Source organism: Umbelopsis ramanniana (assembly GCF_025399195.1).
Source record: "Umbelopsis ramanniana AG unplaced genomic scaffold K450scaffold_110, whole genome shotgun sequence".
Taxonomy (NCBI): domain Eukaryota; kingdom Fungi; phylum Mucoromycota; class Umbelopsidomycetes; order Umbelopsidales; family Umbelopsidaceae; genus Umbelopsis; species Umbelopsis ramanniana.
The window spans coordinates 11,580-27,926 of NW_026252196.1; the positions used below are offsets into that span (position 1 = coordinate 11,580).

At 43.7% G+C, this 16,347-nt stretch overlaps 6 protein-coding genes across 6 annotated transcripts in view; 3 read left to right on the forward strand and 3 right to left on the reverse strand.

Annotated features, from left to right (window-relative positions):
• Nucleotides 1-4,366, reverse strand: part of K450DRAFT_194655 (uncharacterized protein) — an 8,785-nt gene extending 4,419 nt beyond the window's left edge. The window contains exons 1-9 of the mRNA XM_051584484.1: nt 4,246-4,366; nt 4,075-4,120; nt 3,869-3,998; nt 3,265-3,779; nt 2,959-3,160; nt 2,796-2,898; nt 2,529-2,722; nt 1,367-2,439; nt 28-1,278 (exon numbers count right to left, since the gene is read on the reverse strand). Of these exons, the coding sequence (XP_051440096.1) occupies nt 28-1,278; nt 1,367-2,439; nt 2,529-2,722; nt 2,796-2,898; nt 2,959-3,160; nt 3,265-3,779; nt 3,869-3,998; nt 4,075-4,120; nt 4,246-4,313 (3,582 nt within the window). The 5' untranslated portion in view covers nt 4,314-4,366. The remainder of the gene's footprint in view (nt 1-27; nt 1,279-1,366; nt 2,440-2,528; nt 2,723-2,795; nt 2,899-2,958; nt 3,161-3,264; nt 3,780-3,868; nt 3,999-4,074; nt 4,121-4,245) is intronic.
• Nucleotides 4,367-8,148: 3,782 nt separating this feature from the next.
• On the reverse strand, nt 8,149-10,127 carry K450DRAFT_263315 (uncharacterized protein). The gene is made up of 6 exons (XM_051592633.1): nt 10,097-10,127; nt 9,824-10,001; nt 9,454-9,756; nt 9,056-9,350; nt 8,908-8,974; nt 8,149-8,675 (listed from the first exon to the last, which is right to left on the reverse strand). Exons 1-6 carry the CDS (start codon nt 10,097-10,099, stop codon nt 8,298-8,300), a joined length of 1,224 nt encoding a protein of 407 aa, XP_051440097.1. The 5' UTR covers nt 10,100-10,127; the 3' UTR covers nt 8,149-8,297.
• Nucleotides 10,128-10,577: 450 nt separating this feature from the next.
• Nucleotides 10,578-11,998, forward strand: K450DRAFT_263325 (uncharacterized protein). Its single transcript, XM_051592634.1, has 6 exons — nt 10,578-10,601; nt 10,671-10,734; nt 10,802-10,913; nt 10,986-11,596; nt 11,664-11,902; nt 11,965-11,998. Exons 3-5 carry the CDS (start codon nt 10,832-10,834, stop codon nt 11,742-11,744), a joined length of 774 nt encoding a protein of 257 aa, XP_051440098.1. The 5' UTR covers nt 10,578-10,601; nt 10,671-10,734; nt 10,802-10,831; the 3' UTR covers nt 11,745-11,902; nt 11,965-11,998.
• A 246-nt stretch (nt 11,999-12,244) lies between these two features.
• On the forward strand, nt 12,245-14,042 carry K450DRAFT_263330 (uncharacterized protein). Its single transcript, XM_051592635.1, has 3 exons — nt 12,245-12,533; nt 12,700-13,206; nt 13,289-14,042. The coding sequence occupies exons 1-3, from the start codon at nt 12,404-12,406 to the stop codon at nt 13,885-13,887; spliced, it is 1,236 nt and encodes a 411-aa protein (XP_051440099.1). The 5' UTR covers nt 12,245-12,403; the 3' UTR covers nt 13,888-14,042.
• Nucleotide 14,043: 1 nt separating this feature from the next.
• Nucleotides 14,044-14,945, forward strand: K450DRAFT_263335 (uncharacterized protein). Its single transcript, XM_051592636.1, has 3 exons — nt 14,044-14,299; nt 14,386-14,627; nt 14,691-14,945. Exons 1-3 carry the CDS (start codon nt 14,189-14,191, stop codon nt 14,881-14,883), a joined length of 546 nt encoding a protein of 181 aa, XP_051440100.1. The 5' UTR covers nt 14,044-14,188; the 3' UTR covers nt 14,884-14,945.
• Nucleotides 14,946-15,562: 617 nt separating this feature from the next.
• On the reverse strand, nt 15,563-16,347 carry K450DRAFT_263338 (uncharacterized protein). The gene is made up of 2 exons (XM_051592637.1): nt 16,067-16,347; nt 15,563-15,992 (listed from the first exon to the last, which is right to left on the reverse strand). The coding sequence occupies exons 1-2, from the start codon at nt 16,178-16,180 to the stop codon at nt 15,801-15,803; spliced, it is 306 nt and encodes a 101-aa protein (XP_051440101.1). The 5' UTR covers nt 16,181-16,347; the 3' UTR covers nt 15,563-15,800.

Genomic DNA, 16,347 nt, shown 5'->3' on the forward strand with positions numbered 1-16,347 from the left:
TTTTTGGACGAGAACCATGAAACATACCTGATATTGATCATAAAGTTCGCTCCAACAAGATACAAATGCTGCATTGAACAACTCTCGAGCAAGTGGTGTATACACACTAGCAAGATGATAGCACGCCCTAAGAGCATTAGAGGGGGATTCCTTCAACAATTCAACGCTGAGACGTCGCATCCATTCAGTCCAGTCTTCCTTGGTGGATCTTTGCGATGCTTCCCATGCTTTCTTCAAATGCTGCTGGTTAACAGGTTGCTTTTTAGCCGCACTCGTATCAGCCGAAATGATATCTTCGTTTTTGGTTTCTCTATCGTCCAAACCTTTTCCTAATTCTTGAGGAAGGTTCTCTCCTTTCAACAATTTGTTCACCAGCAGTTCGTAATTGTGATGACTAACTTTGTATCGAGTCAATACTTTGTTGATGATGGGAATAAATTTGGCAAAGTCCGTTCTCATTTGGAAAATCAAAGCACAGAGCAGCTCCATGGCGGCATTTCGGGTATCGTGAGGTAGACTCGGGATGACGCGCGTAAGAGGATGGATGATTCTTGACGCATAATCCGCCATACTGACTTTTTTGCAGAGTGCGGTAATGGTGAGAATAGCTTGTCTTCTTAACATCTGTGGTGCGTCTGGTTTCTCAAAGAAGCGAACCACAGCCGGAATCACAAGATGTAGATACTCTTCGATATTGGGACCAAAAGTGATGAACGCATGCAGCACCTTCAGAGTTGCCTGTCTTCTTTCGGAGGTATCGTTGTCAAAGATGAGAAGCATATGAGGAAGAAGGCGTGGAAGATAGACTTTGAACTCTCCATCTAGGGCCTTGGCAATGGCTTCGATCAAGGCGATGATGGTGATTTGGATATTAGAGACAGGCGTCCAGTAGTTATCGACAAGCTCAAAGATATCGTTCAAGTAGTTTCGAATATGCTGTTTAACAATGCTAACCAGGTTACCGAGTTCATGGAAATAGAAATCCAGCATGCCAGTGGTGCATGAGCGCATAATGGACAAGAAGCCAGGGATAATCAACGGTAAAAACTGGACGATACGAAGTCCCAACGTTTTGAAAATGGACATGATAGCTTGAATGACAGCGTGATGGTGAGAACTTAAGGATGGATCTCTAAGAATCTTCATAAGTGAATGGATCACCACTTGAGGGTAGTAATCATCGGATGACGGGCCAACACCCATCATCAACAGTGTCACATCGTTGCTGGCCAAAGATGGGTCGACCAAGGAATCGTCATTACCGCTAACTGTATTGGTCTGGGAAAAAAAGTGATGTAAATGGAGACGGTGAGTTAGTAAATACGATGCGTATAGGATCCGTCATGTACGCTTTTCTACGACTTACTTTGTTACGATATGGATCAAGAGCACCAAGAATACCCATCAGCTTTACCGTCTCACGTCTAATATCTGCACTTTGCTCAGTCTTGAGGATGGAGATCAAAATGTTGAGCAGTTGAGGATATTTGGCATATGGTTCAATGACAAAACCAGTGCTGCTAGCCAACTGTCCCAGCGTTTTGAGTGCGGCATCACGTTTAATACTGGAGCTTTGATCCTGAAGGGTATCTATAATGAGAGGCATCATCTCCTCTAAATGAGGTATCATGTCATCCCCAGCCACCTCTGAAAGTTCGCCTAAGGCAGCTAATACAGAAGATGCCACACCGGTGGAGGGATCTCGTGCATTGGGAAGCAGGACCTTGAGAATGGGTTCCACGTAAGGTTTGATCAAGCGTTGGGCGGCTGAAACGAGCAAACACAATAATCTGGCAGATTCTTCTTTGTTTCGTCCATTCACAGAGTATTCTAAATCAGTCAAGAGCTGAATCAACGTTTTTCGCAAAGACGGCATAACGTATGCTGGGTTGTAAGCTGTCAGTCTTCCGATAATGGTGATCGCAATCTCCCGAATAGCAAAGACTTCATCGTTGAGAGCAATGAACAGGGTTCGAACATTGTCGGCTTGGGCAAGATGACGATCGAAACGTTCATCCAGTGAAGAAAGTACGGTTTGGCGGATACTTGGATCCAGATCAGCAATACCAACAATCAAGAGCATTTCCAAAACCTCTCCGACTACTTTGATGGCATGCACGCTCGTCTGATTGCAGATGGGATCGCGCACAAAGAGTTGGCAACACGTTACTGCTGCAGCCTTGCGAATGTCAGCTACATCGTCTTCCAAATAGGTAACAATACAATCTCGAACGAATTCGTTCAAGACGTGGTTGGTGAAATCGAACAATCCCAATGTGGTCAAGGCTAGGACGATTGTTTCAACATCTTTTGTATCGCCAGTGGTGGCATCCCGTATGGGTCTTTCTAAAGTTTGCGCTGTATTCCTAGAAGCCGGTGCACCAGGGGCTCTATAAGGCTGACCACTGAGGGTCATGGAAATAACATTCAGCAGGCGATCTATCGAGTCAATGCATTAGCGAAGGGCAAATAGAAAAAAAAAAAAAAAGACCATCATCGATCGACAAATTTGTTTTTCCATTTTTTACCTTGAATGGTGGGCAGCAGCGGTTTAATATTTTCAGCTAAGCTCTTCATTGCTTGAACAAGGGGTTCTGATAAACCACAGTTGAACATGAGGTCCAATAGTTCATGCATGTATCGAGTCAAGGCTTGTCCTACAGCGACAGCAAGCATGCTAATGCACATAAACACAGCTGGTTCAATATCTTTTCGCTGGCGACTACGGGGAGGAGGAGGTGGGGGTCAGAGATACGTAGGATACGGTTACATGGTCTGTCAGTCCGATTTCTTACCTTCTAACAGCCAGGGTTTCTCTAATGTGCATTAAAATTGCATCCAAATAAGGGCTCATGCTGCTTTTTACTTCAACCGCGATATTACCAATGGCAATGAAAGCTAGCGAACAAGGGTCAGCCGCGAAAATCTAATACCTGATCAGCAAGATAGAGAGCTTACCGTCTTTCCTATCTTTTTCTTTTTTCAGCAAACTCAGCAGGTGGTTCATACAACGATGCAAATAATCTTCCATAAATACGGAGGGATCGTATCGCGCAAGAGTAGGTAATATGGAGACAACCGTTTTGCGGATCAGCTGATCTCTTGAATCCTTGAGTCTAAGAGCGATCTCACACACATCTCTGTACATGTCCGTCATGAACTGATAGACGTAGGTAGGCAAAGGAAGCGGTTAGGGTAATGTGCCGACGTAGTAGGAGCTAATATGTGTTGGTGATTCAAATCGAACAGTTTAGTTCAACTTACCATTCCAGCATGAAGTAGTAACTCGCGCATAGCAAGTAAACTACCGTGGGTAGCGTCTGCGCTGTTCAGCTTCAAGCCTTTGGTGATTTCTTCCCAGATGCGGTGATACCAGGCTCGTCGCTGAGGGCTTTCTCTTTGTTGAATAATCTCCAAACACTGACTCAAACATTCTGCTGCAGTTTCTCGAATAAGTTGTCTAGAATCTCTGATAGCGATCCATACCAAGTCGAGGATACGTGGAACACTGGCGTATATTAAAGTGGGTGAATTGATGGCTAATTCTCTTAGAACGAGCACAGCTGCTAATCGACTTCGATCACCTTGCAACCATTCCAATGCACGTTCAACTTGACCATCAACGAGATCTGCGGTGAAGGTAGATTGACTGGTGGCCAAGCGTCCGAGGACACGAGCAGCAGGAATCATGACAGAAGAGTCATTGTAAGGAAGGACGGATGAAAGATAATTATTGAACCGATCTGCATTTCTCTCAGGTTCAAGGTCGATCAATTTGTCTGTATAAATAATAGGCAAGGTATGCCCTTTTAGTTTCAGTGGAGAATCCACATGAGCTAAATTTAATTAAATCTTTTATGCAACCCACCTATAGCGACGATGGCACCGAGCTTTTCATGGTTATCGCTGCTCTGAATAAGTTGAAAGATGCGTGGATTGATGTCTGAAATGATTCTTGTCAAGTTTTCCTCAGGCTGTTCACGAGCAGCTGTGGCAACCTGGGAGTCAAAGAAAGTGGGTGAGCGGGTGGTGGCAAGGCATTAGCTTATGGCTAAAGCAGCAGAATTGACTTACAGCATCTCGTAAATCTTCAGCAGCTGTTAATCTTCTTTCTTCATACCTAATTGTATAGTACGGGTTAGCTAATGAAGGTGTTGCATGGTTCGGCAAGTGCACATAGTCGCCGAGTTTGCCGTACGGGGTGGATAATATGGTGTTTTGCTGGCAATGTAGTTGGAAGCTTACTTTGATTTTAGTTCCAGAAAGATTCGATCCAAATTGTCTTGGTTATTTGCAACTAAGACCGTCGCCATGCTGGATGACGGGGATCGACAATGGTGTCAATGTTCAACAACTCACTTATGGCGGTCTGCTGCGTCGCTTTGCAAGGTTCTGGACTGGCTTTTGGATGGTTTGCCCAGTGGTGGTACACGTGACCTGAACCATATCACCGCGTGATTGGCTCAAACTGCTCAGCATAGGTACCAGTTCGGAAAAAGCTTTCCAGCCTAAGTGTCGATGGTGAAAAGAAGCAAGCCACGCAACGATTGAATCTTGCATTCTTCAAATATGAACTTCACCTTTTTTTTTATTTTTCTCCAATTGTGCCCGACTTCCTCGTTAGTCAGCTTAGGGAATGGGCTAGCAGGCACCTTAACGCCATTCAAACTACATTCAGAAGATGGATGGGCTGATGGAATGGGTGCTCACCTTCTGTATATTGCCATATATTTGGATTTGCATCTAATAGCTTTTTTTGAATGAATTACGATGATTCATTGACTCTGCTCAGTCACTATGCATTTGGCTATTACCATATTTGCAATGCAATTTTTCCTTCATTAGGCACTTGAGCAACATACCACCCTCAGCGTGCATCTAGGCAAAAGCTTGTAGACATCGCTCACTTCACCAGCATATAAAAATGCAGCCGTGGTTGTTTAATGTGAAATTGGTGTAGTGTTGATTGCACTGCGTTTCGGTCACAAATCGGCGTGGTTTTGCGTCATGATACATAGAAATTCAACGAATATGCTAGTTATTTTTTTTTTTGAAGTTCTTGTTCCTGACGAGCCAAGTAAGTGTGGCTCAGCTCAGCTAATTCATGCACAGTGACCTTGCTAGGGAGAGCATGTTCCACACTGACATGGCATCCGGAAAAAGCAGGATTAATTAGTATGTCAGGGTCATGATCGTTTCAATAGGTCATTTAGGATGACGAAGTTGAGAGCTGTGGCTGGTGTAACTATACTTAACAATTCTTAATCCACTGATGACCCACCACATCATCTAGCAATAGTACTCAGAATTTTTTTTTTTGGGGGGGTATATAAAAAATATACAATAAAATGACCTCGATCAGGCCACATTGGTAAATGATGCCATGAAAAAATTAGGCGGTATACCGGATGGGGTTTTACAAAACGGAATTAGATTACCCAGTCATTACGTTCCTGGTTTTTGTCAGCGTAGTGCATACTGCTGCGTAGCATTGACACAAACGAGCGCTTCGATTTACGGAGTTCAGACATTGCATTTCTTTACACTTGATACGTCCGTCGGAGAGCAATGCTCGATCGTAGTGTTCCACCGAATGGATAATGCATCTTCTAGACGACCGTCTTAAAGTTTAGCCAATATATCTTCACTTCAACTTGAATATCCGATCAAGTCCGAAAGTACCGTCGGTAACTCTCACACAGCATTCTGAGCTCGGACATCCTTTGTTTAAAGGTATTATTTCTGTGTGACCAAATAGAGTGAATAATTGGAACAGCGGCGGATCTCCGGCCATGTGGTGCCCAAGCTTTCCGAGACATAACTCCTTAACTCTGGGCAGGCGCGGCGCCTATCAAGCACGTGACCTATGGCCATGCATACCATGACTGGAGAACTTTAATGCCATCACAGATCACTAATGCATGACGCTAATCCACTCAAATTCCTGATGTCCGGTACACATGCATACAAGATTTTCCAGATCTTTTCTATATCCAGATTTTTTGGTCAGGAATGCTAAGCTTGTATAACCAAGCTGGAAATAGTTTTGAGTCAATATCACAAGATTGAAAATTCCCAAGTGACCGAGTACCGGTGCTATTTCACGGCAATGGAAATGAAACGAATGATGAGAAAATCTGGTTACTCATGGTCACTCCCGAGTTTGGGATTCGCCTAGAGAATGTTTCCTTGATCGTGGCTGGAAGAACCCATATTTGGCGTGTAGCAGGTGCTTGTTAGTCGAGGAGTATGCGCCACATTAAAAGGTGATGAACGGGTGAGTTTGATATAACAAATGGTGGGTCCCGCCACGGGTTTAAGGAATCTGCCTGCATTCATTACCTTTAGCAATTCCCCCCAGGGGGGAAAAAGGTTGGTTTCTGCAAAAAGCCTGAAGCGGGGAAATCCTTGGGTCATTCGATATTGTCCGTTTTTGTCCTTTTCGGACATTGAAGGCTGTATAAGACCAAACCTGGTGTATTGCCAATTACTATGAGTCTTTGCAATAATGACCATCTCTCACAATGAGGAGAATGCCTTTGAATCTCACCATCCAAGACATGGCTGGCCGAGCTGGGCTATGAAATGGGTGGTCAGCGTTGACGCTGCCGTGCATGCGGACCTTCCGGCATATTGCCTTTAATAGGGAGTGCGCTGACATCATATAGAGTGTGCGGGGTTTTTTTTTTTTCCTTTCAGCAGTTCAACACCGATCTGCTACACATACTTTTTGTCTCCCCCCCCAAACGCATGGTGAACTTTACACCGATTGGCTATGAGAAAGATATGTAACAAATATCCTATTTATTCATTAATAATATTCGCTTAAAGGCACAATAGTATAGATCATTGCTTCAAGAGAAGGATTGGGGGTTCAAAAAGGTATTATCACATAATTGGGCGTAAATCAATAGCGAGGGGAAAAAGGAACCAGCCAAAAAAGTTATTCACAAGAAATAGCATGTCATATAAACAATGAGAAAGTAGATGTTTTGCCAGGGGAAAAAATCATATCAAGAATCTTTCTTAGATGGGAATTACCGTAATGACCGAATGACCGGATATCTGATGCCACCAAATTGCGCGTACCCACCGGTGAAATGGACGAATATCCTGTTATTCTGAAATGCAGGCTCTTGAATGTAAGTGTATTCAACTCCTGATTCCCATAATTTCTCGAGCATTGATTGATTATGGAATGGTACCCAGGTATTGCCTGATGCATAAAGCCATTGGATCCTTCGCGACATACAATTCCAATGGGAGAGACGTCTTTGTTGACAAGCGAGCCAGCTTGAAATATTACTTGGTATAAATAGAGGAATGTTTAGCGTCAATGGTATCTTGTTCAAACAGTTCCAATGACGCTTTAGACGAAGAGTAAGTGAAGAAAGAAAACATTGACCTCCTTTTATATATGTCTATTTTTTTAATTTTTTTTTTGGGGGGGAGGGAGGAAAGGGAAGAGCAAAACACAAAACGGAGGTCCATTGTGTGGGTGGGCTGCTCATACGGCGTCTCCGAGCAGCTGGGTTGAGCGCCAAGAATCAGGCTATTTCAAATTCAGCTCCAAGCCACATCAGCCATACCGTTACACGCCACAACCCTTAGAAAGCATGCATGCAGCCAAGAAACGATGATGAAGTTATTGAAGTCATATTTTGTTAAAACATTTGTCAAAATGGATATATGCAACAAATTTAGAAGATAGTTACGGGAGATCTAAACGTCCAAAAGTCAATGTTGGATCCAGTCTCACTTTCATTTCACTATGTCACACCCCCCCCCAATTCTCCCTCACAATCTTCCTTTGCTTTCCTTAATTTGATTTTTATTAAAACTAACGGGCTTTTGTGTTCATTCTTTCCTGGCATTTACCGTAGTTGGACTCCGTAAACTCGTTGTTGTAACGTTTAACAAACCCTCCGAATAGCCTTATCGTAGGGCACACAGTGGATTATGTCGAGTTCATCATCCACATCTCCGGTAAATGCAGTAAAGAGCTGATAATAGACACACCTGAAACAATAAAAGTGGTACACCAATCGTAACTCAACTGACCTTAAATGCGCACTGTCATTCTTTGCGCAGCCTGACCACCCTATATGTTTGTGCACGTGTGCGGCAACTCGGGCTTCAAGCACCATTATGGGCTGTTTGCAAATTGTCATCGTATTTTATTTATCTTTTACAGGTTGGTGGGGAGATCATCCCAGATGATCCCACCAATATTGGTGGAGTTAAAGTAATGAGGGGAAGTAATTGGTTCATGGGCGTAAAAAAAAAATAAGAGATATCTACTCCGCTTTAATAGCCTCGATAGTTTGTTTGTGTATGATAGGGTGCTTGATCTTGGTATCGAGTAGGTATCTGGTTGACGTGCGCAGGTGAAGTTCTAGGGCTATTATATACAGGACTATCTGATCTTGGAGGTGGAGGCATGAATTCACCAGGGTATCGTGGCGCTTGTGGGCGGTAATAGTCATGTCGAGTGGGGTGATAATTCTCACTCCCTGTAGCCGATTCGCCTGAAGGACGTCGGCCAAATGGTTCTTGTGCATGTTGTAATAAAGCGGTATGATCAGCCTCAGCGTAGGTATCATTTGCTTGATAATGTCCCATGTACGGCGAAACACTGGCATGCGTAGGGGCGGGTGAGTGGTATCGTGGTAAGGGTGACTGTTGCCAACGGCCATGACTGAAACCAGTCAGATCACTGCCCATGGAAGAGTTACTGCCTCGCCTTCCAAGTGGTGGAGTCATGCCGCTGCCAAAGTGTGGATCTGAATACGGTGTCCTTGGCAGTGAGTGGTACGAACTTCCGTGGATAAGCTTCTCCTCTTGGAAGTGATCGACAACTGGGAGAGTTGGCTTTCCCATACTAGTCAAAGGTATATTTTCCTTGATCCCTTTTCCTTGCCGCCCTCCTTTGGCTTGTCTCTTCTTGGCTTGCTTTTTTAGCAGTTCAGAGATCCTGATCCGATGGATGGTCAGGTTAGCGTTCAGGTGCCTTACATGCACTCATCTCATCCCAATCTGATCGAACGGATCTTACCTTTTATCTACTTTGTGACAACAATATTCTTTCAAGTTGCCTTGAATGTGACACAGTAGAGGAATGTAGAGAATAGCTGCCACACAGATCATGAAAAAGGAGATGACGAAAATCACAAAGGAGAACGCCATGGTATAAGTCATCATTTTGGCGATGACATCCTTGCTCATAGAGTCAAGAAGGGACTGTAGCTGAAGTGAATGGTTGTTGTCTATCCATTGTTTTAAAAGAGCATAAAGTGTGACAGCGTTAATGACTTGACGTGGTGCTTCTGCCAATAAAAGTCTTTTCCATCCTGAACAAAGGGTGAATATAAAGGTTAGTGCGACTCTAATTTAAACACCAGTTTTGAAAAGATGGTCTTTTCAAGATGGCAAAACCCTCAAGGGCATCGTTACCTTTCAATGTGAAAAACACAAAAAATGCAATTTCATCGGTGGTCTTCTTTGAGTTCTGAATTTTGCAGAAGAAGCAATAATAATTGTAGTCCTTGAGCGAGTAATAACGACTGGCAAACACCGAGGTAAATGTATAAGAAATATCACGAGAAGCGACAATAGTTCGACCTTTCCGAATATCCCAGAAGAGCAGCAAAAATGAGATCAAAATAGCACCCAAGAAAATGTATTTGGACACATCAATGGATATGCCAATATCGATTTCACTCAAAGTGGTAGTGCTACCCACCACCAGCAACGACACTGCGGAGAATGTTGGTGGTCATGTTTCATTGTAATAATTTGGCTTTAAAAGGTAAATGGCACGTACCAGCAGTCCACATATCGGCCGCGTAGACAAGAACAGATTTGAGGACAACCAAGAATAAAAGCATATATTTCGTTCTGGTCAAGCAAGAGGGATCGTGGAATTCGTCAACGTCGACATAGTCAAATTTGTGATCTTGTACCTTTTCACGTTTCCATTTTGGTCCCGCCGTTGGAGCACCCTATTTGACAGAGAAGCTACATTAGACAACAAGTCGATGAAGCGGAAGCTACGGTAGCTTTTCATACGCATGACAATGCGGGAATGAACCATTACCATGATCTGTTGTTGGAAAAAGGGAGAGGACTGAGTTGAAAAAATTCAATGAAAAAAAAAAAGGTAAGAATAGCAACGCGAGCTCGACTTTTTCTATAAATTGGGTTCCCCTGTTCAGTTCCCGAGCAGCCACCACTGATTTATGAGTGCAGTGCTTTTGCAAGGAGACTTGACCGTTCAGACTAATGGTATGTCAATCAAGACCGTTGTAACCTGCTTGCACGAATTCAATTTTTTTTTTTGATTCTTTTGATCCTCTTCAGATCAGCAGCCTAATCCATGCCATGGTAACCCAATCGTTCATGACCGCCCAACTCAATAAAATCTTGAATTTTATAGTTCTAAACCCGTTTGCCCCAATAGGACTTACTCTGTACAAGGAAGGCAAAGAAACAACACTTGAAACAGAACAATCTAGACTTGCCCGCTTTTTAGTTCAATATGAATTGATTCGTGTCTCGCCATTAGCGAGTGTTAAGAAGTACTTGTTGGTAAACAGTCGATGGCGCGTGTAAGTTGTTGTTTGGTTGGAATGCATGTAAACATTGGCATTAATAATTCATCGTATTGAAAGATATGTCGATCCCTCGTCAAATGAATTGTCAAGTTTATTTAAAAAGATATTTCAGTGCCATCCAGTACGTTCAAACTTGCCAACATTAAATCAGTCCCCTGATCTCGAAATCTCACCCTTGTTTTTCAAAGCTACTGCCTTCAGGAGACACCAGATATTCTATGCTTCTTAAAGTTCGAGAACTCAGTTCAATGTTTTTATCGACAGCGAAATTGGATAACCCGTTTATCGTTGGCAAAGATGGTAAGCAGCCATATGGCATATTGAACGCCCTTTCATGTATCGGACTTTGAGCTCAACCATATCTTTTAATAGCGGACGATCTATTGTTTCCACTACCATCGACTTCATATTTTCTCATTTATGGTGAGAAACTACCGGAATCTCCATCACTTTGCATATATGCCTCGCTACTACACGAACCAAATGAATTCGTTAATATATTCGAACACACAATGTCTAATTCGTGCATCAAACCTGACCGCCGCGAGGAGGCAATGCAGGCATTAGACAGATCAATGGAGGTAATATGTCATCGAAGTGGGCTGAAGCGCTTTTCTACAGCCGAACACGATCATGGCAAGAAAGCTAAATTGGAAAAAGAGTGGGATTATATCAGCGCACTCGATAGAATCAAAGAAGAGAATTCCAAAACTGTCATTGAACGACAAATCTTCAAAAGCAAATCTACCAAGCAAAAGAAAGTGACTATGATTGCTGCGCCAACCGCTGTCATTGGCGATAAGTCTGCCCCATCGTCTCCATCCACTAGCAAGGAACAATCAGATTCTTACATAGACAACAGTCAGCCAACACGAGCAGCCGAAAAATATGAAAGAAGCCCAAGCATGCGTACTGGCTCTCCTGTCGCGGCCATCATCCCAGAGGTCAAAGATGTGTCATCCCGACCGACTTCAGTTACCGAGGTAAGATAATGTGAAAGAGGGGTTGTCAACGTGAGGTGGATGAGAATTTAATTAACATCACCTACAGTCTACGACAACACGGCGAAAGGATGAGCCTACGGAAGCGGAAAACAAAAAGGTAAGTGACAAAAGCAGACAAAGAAGTTGACGGTTAAAGACAATTAATTTGCCTTTTTTACTCCTGTCTGAAAAAAGGTACTGAAGAAATTGGTTTGGGACAAACTCTTACAGCGTGGATATGTAAAGAGAGACGAAAATACCAAGGCATACTATCATCAAGTATATCAAAGCTCGCAATTCATTCTGGTGAGTTACAGTTCCGGACCATCTTACTTAATTGTCTTGTCACTAACGGTGGACCATCACAGCGAAATATCATCAAGAAAAAAATACTTCCTGTAGATATGTTGGATTCTGTTGTTGAAAAGCATTTTGAATTCTATATGAGTATGGAGGGGTTTGCCAACTTGCCCAACCCGGACCAGTAGGCAAATAGAAAATTAGGCTCCGTGATCACGTACCGATGACGGTAATCATAGACACTGTTTCTCAAAACTGAAAGGGAACCAAAAGCGTGCTGGCCTTCTAAACTGATGAAACAGGCCGTACTGGATATCTCCCTCGTGCTAGGCTGCACTCGGTCCATGGACCGGACTTTTGTACATTATGTAACATATGATAAAAATTTACTTTTTAACCTCAAAACCCTCGGCAGCATATCTTTAACGATTTCAATGCATTGGCTTCACATAACCGAAGTCATACCGACGAATGCATGCTTTGGTGGACGGGTGATGCAAGCCTTCAATGTATGCATGTGACTATTTCGTTTCCCGACGTAAGGGCCAATCCGACCGCTGCCCCCCGATCGGCCCATCCACCGCAACACGTCCCGGAGAACAGAAACTTGACGTGCCTAAAGAGCTTAAACTAGATAGTAAGTCCAAGTTACCAAAAACCACGGCTACAATACCGGCTGGGAAGCGTTATGACTCAATGTTGTCCTCCAAGATCTCATCGGACCTTCGCTCGGTCCCTTTCATTCTTCTTGTTTATTTTTTTTTCCAACCTGTCCTGATTTTAGCTCTTTGTCAAAATGATAGCTCAATCCCAAATGACCCCTCCGCCCACCAGCACCGACTATAGTCTACTATCACCTAATCTCAGCGACATCTTGAACGACGATCAAGTACTCAAATTCTATCAGAGCGTCAAAGATATCAAGGCTCAACAGTCGCCGACCAAAACAGCTGCCATGTTTTTTGCGTTTTGTCATGCTTTAAACCAACAAACGACATTTTTGAAAGTCCCCAACCTGAACCGGCTACTCTTTCGACAGGACGAGAAATGCTATTCCGTCGATGTGACTGGCACTGGCCAAGACAATGTCGATGCCTTATCTGATTTCTGTTTAGACATATTGAGGTTAGACCGATCGACAGCAAATACAATTTTACAAGATGTCATGAGCCTGCGACCCTCTGAAATGACATCCAAGCGTCACCCGTCCGATAAAAATGCAAAGCGAGAAGGCTCGCAATTTGCCAACGGAACAGTGGCCAAGAAGCCAAGAAAAGCTGGCTTGCAAGCCAAAGAATATGACGAAAGAAGTGAGTGCCACTTGCAGCTGCTGCGCCTACCTTCAGCCAACCCTGACAGCCACCGTTTTTTTTTTGTCTTTTATTAATTCAGAACTCGGAATGCTGAATGATTTGTTACGAATATCTGATCACGATCTTAAACAACTTGCCAAAGTCGTAGAAGATACCGTTGGCAAGATAATAAAAGGCGAAGTCCCTGATGACGAGAAGGATATGGACGCTCTCGCCATGTTTTCCAAATACGCCAATGCAGCGGCTCACATGGAAACAGACTTTGCACCTAGAAACGCTGGATTTTACTACAACCACGAATACTTCCAATTATACCAAGCATATCGAAAATATGAGAAAGAAAGAGAACAGTTGAATCACGCTGGCGCTTCAGTCGATACTCGATCCATCTCAGTGCAATGCCGGTCCGAGCTTGAGAAAAAACTTCAAACTACAAATTGGGAGGCGATACGGAGACGATTGACCATTGGTGAAAGAATAACGGCTTTAGCGCAAGCGATTGGACCTGGCTACCTGCTTCTAAGTCGACAGGTGTCTGGTCGTAAGCTATTGCATACCTTCAGCACAGTTGAATGGGTCAAATTTATGAACGAGCTATCCCAGCCTGAGCATATAGAGGCAGTTAGCACATTGAAATATAGACTAGCAGCCGAAAACTTGTATGCACCTACCATGTAAATGATACCGAGCAGGCGGGTTGTGTACAGTTTTCAAAATTCTGCTCATTTTGCTTTGTATACCTTTTCATCGTTTACTCTGTAGCATTTTCATTCCCATGTTTTTCTCTCCACAGATAAATTTTTTTTGGTGTTTTTTAACGTAACGATGTCGTTGAACCTGATGGAAAACTACGGGGGGTGCTGGTCGAACACACGGACCAACCCAAGCTTTTGGAGACGATCACCTGACACTTCACATTACGAAAAAATTCAGTAAGGCTATTTGGACGACGGTTGCAACTTGAACGTTGGCTGAATGCATGTCACATATCCTACGACGATTACCATATTCAATTGCCCACCAGCGTCGCTACTACGTAACTGACCGAATCCCGAGTTACGCGGGATGGTGGACATCCATGGTCGACCAGGTACTTTTTAAAAGTTAATTCAGCCCTTACACCCCAAGCTTTCCCGGATGACTAACTTTCATGACTGTGCGGTTTTGATTGTGTAGCTTGCCCAGTCGCCAACTACAACGGAAATAGACACTGTTAGTCCAGGAAAAGTAGTACTTCCTGAAAAGCACGAAGAGCGGCAACGAGTGATTATTCCTTTTGGTCAGGAATCTACCGAGGATATACCGCAGCCTATAACGAGCCAGGCGCGAGCGTTTGTGGAAATAGACGGCCAACGCATACTCATACCTGAAAAGCCTGAAGCACCAGATAATTGCTGTATGAGCGGATGTGCTCATTGGTATGTATGATACGGTGATAAATCGGTTGGCGGGTGGGCCTTTGACTAATGCGTTTTTTGCAGTGTTTGGGATATATACCAGGAGGAGATGGAGGATTACCGAGAGGAGAAGAATGCATTACGAAAGCGACTTATAGCAGCCAAAGTCATGGTTCCACCGGAGTTGCTACCTAAGCACGAAAGGGATGCCACCGATGATCTTGATCCTGGTATGAAGGCCTTTTTGGCCCTAGAAAAGAAATTAGACAAACGCTGAGCAAGTCGCTCAAAACCCTTCAGCGCCGCGCCCTTGAATTGCTGTGTCATGGACGGCAACACTGTAATATAAAGAACCAAGCCTATGTGAAGGCTATTATCACCATTTCCTACCCATACCTAATTCATTCTTTTCTTCCCACTTTAACTTGGTGCAAATGTAGATAGGTACTTTTTATAAATTGCACGAGAAAATGTAGCATGCACAAATACAGTATCTTTTTGGACCAACTTTCCCTTGTGCTTAGAAGTACATGCAGTAGTCTCAGAATAAGCCTCAGCATCCAGCGCACGCTCAATTGCCTTAAATACCAGTGATCGCATCTGTACGTGCCATGCCCCTTGCCTCGGACCATTCCCCTTAGATAACAACTTAGCAGCTATGAAAAGATGCCGTTGGGTGAACGTGCGGCTCCGTGCAGGCCCCCTTTTGGCATTAGACTATTCTTATCCATCTACGCTAAACGATGTGCGAGAATGTCATTATCCAACCACCAAGTACTTTAAAAAAAAAGTAGCACTCCTTTAAACTGAAGCTTGGATTAAGAATAAGCTGGGGGCTAGAAAGCATGCTGAACGTCGCTCAACAGATGGACTGCCGTATTGGGAAAGTACTCGGGATGACTCTTGACCGTCCAAACAGATTGCGTATTGAACACCATCAACAAAAAAGGATAATATGCCGGGGAAAACAATGATATATATTTATAATGGAATGAGGAACAAGTACGATGTTTTGTTCGCCAGCGATGGGTAGTTGGGAAGGGGGAATTGGCACGGTATCGAAGCTGCATTATACTTTTGAGGTGTGTTTGGGATTAGGCAACAGTGGCAGGCTGATAGTCAACCAATTCCCTACCAGACAAATGTTTGTGTGAGAGATTTACCAAGTAAGGCGAGGAGAGGGGGGGAGTTATCTTACCAATCTGCGTCTTCCATGTCCTCATGACCAGACTGCTGCCATGATGCCACTAGACGGTCATACGCATCTGAAGCACGTAAGAGAGCCTCATTTGCCTCGGTCAGCGCTGAGATCTCATCCGTTTCATTGACAGACCACAGTTGCTCGTTGATATACTCGTAAAGCTGGCGGCATTCCCTGTGAGCGTCCTAAGGATAGGGCATGATAAGCCTCAACAACCTTCAGTGGATCGTTCTAAGATCATGCACTCAAATAAACCCACCTTGATCATTTCATTATTGGAAACATCTTGCTGTGCATTGTCCAGGAGATTGATCATATTGGACAGGAAATTCGACAGAGCTTTTGCTCGCATAACCGCCTGGTCAATGTTCATATCAAGCTGGGTAGACTACGATTCATGCGACGGTGGGGGGGATTGTTTAGAAAACGGGGGATATATTTGAGCAACTTCTGAGGTTGAGTTTCTACATACGCTGGATATGCTATAGCCAGCAACAATAGGCTGACGATGCATGTTGAAAGCAGAAGAAGGGTGGAATA

What these genes read in the sequence shown, in the direction of transcription:
- K450DRAFT_263325 (XM_051592634.1), top strand. Translation starts at nt 10,832, where the DNA reads ATGCTTCTTAAAGTTCGAGAACTCAGTTCAATGTTTTTATCGACAGCG. An exon ending in GTTTATCGTTGGCAAAGATG is followed by an intron (nt 10,914 to 10,985) that starts GTAAGCAGCCAT and finishes ATCTTTTAATAG; the next exon opens with CGGACGATCTATTGTTTCCA. An exon ending in GACCGACTTCAGTTACCGAG is followed by an intron (nt 11,597 to 11,663) that starts GTAAGATAATGT and finishes CATCACCTACAG; the next exon opens with TCTACGACAACACGGCGAAA.
- K450DRAFT_263335 (XM_051592636.1), top strand. Translation starts at nt 14,189, where the DNA reads ATGTCACATATCCTACGACGATTACCATATTCAATTGCCCACCAGCGT. An exon ending in GGACATCCATGGTCGACCAG is followed by an intron (nt 14,300 to 14,385) that starts GTACTTTTTAAA and finishes TTGATTGTGTAG; the next exon opens with CTTGCCCAGTCGCCAACTAC. An exon ending in ATGAGCGGATGTGCTCATTG is followed by an intron (nt 14,628 to 14,690) that starts GTATGTATGATA and finishes CGTTTTTTGCAG; the next exon opens with TGTTTGGGATATATACCAGG.
- K450DRAFT_263330 (XM_051592635.1), top strand. Translation starts at nt 12,404, where the DNA reads ATGTATGCATGTGACTATTTCGTTTCCCGACGTAAGGGCCAATCCGAC. An exon ending in TAAAGAGCTTAAACTAGATA is followed by an intron (nt 12,534 to 12,699) that starts GTAAGTCCAAGT and finishes TCAAAATGATAG; the next exon opens with CTCAATCCCAAATGACCCCT. An exon ending in CAAAGAATATGACGAAAGAA is followed by an intron (nt 13,207 to 13,288) that starts GTGAGTGCCACT and finishes TTATTAATTCAG; the next exon opens with AACTCGGAATGCTGAATGAT.
- K450DRAFT_263315 (XM_051592633.1), bottom strand. An exon ending in GGCCGATATGTGGACTGCTG is followed by an intron (nt 9,757 to 9,823) that starts GTACGTGCCATT and finishes CATTCTCCGCAG; the next exon opens with TGTCGTTGCTGGTGGTGGGT. An exon ending in GAGGGCGGCAAGGAAAAGGG is followed by an intron (nt 8,676 to 8,907) that starts ATCAAGGAAAAT and finishes GGCAACAGTCAC; the next exon opens with CCTTACCACGATACCACTCA.
- K450DRAFT_263338 (XM_051592637.1), bottom strand. Translation starts at nt 16,180, where the DNA reads ATGAACATTGACCAGGCGGTTATGCGAGCAAAAGCTCTGTCGAATTTC. An exon ending in CCAATAATGAAATGATCAAG is followed by an intron (nt 15,993 to 16,066) that starts GTGGGTTTATTT and finishes CCCTATCCTTAG; the next exon opens with GACGCTCACAGGGAATGCCG.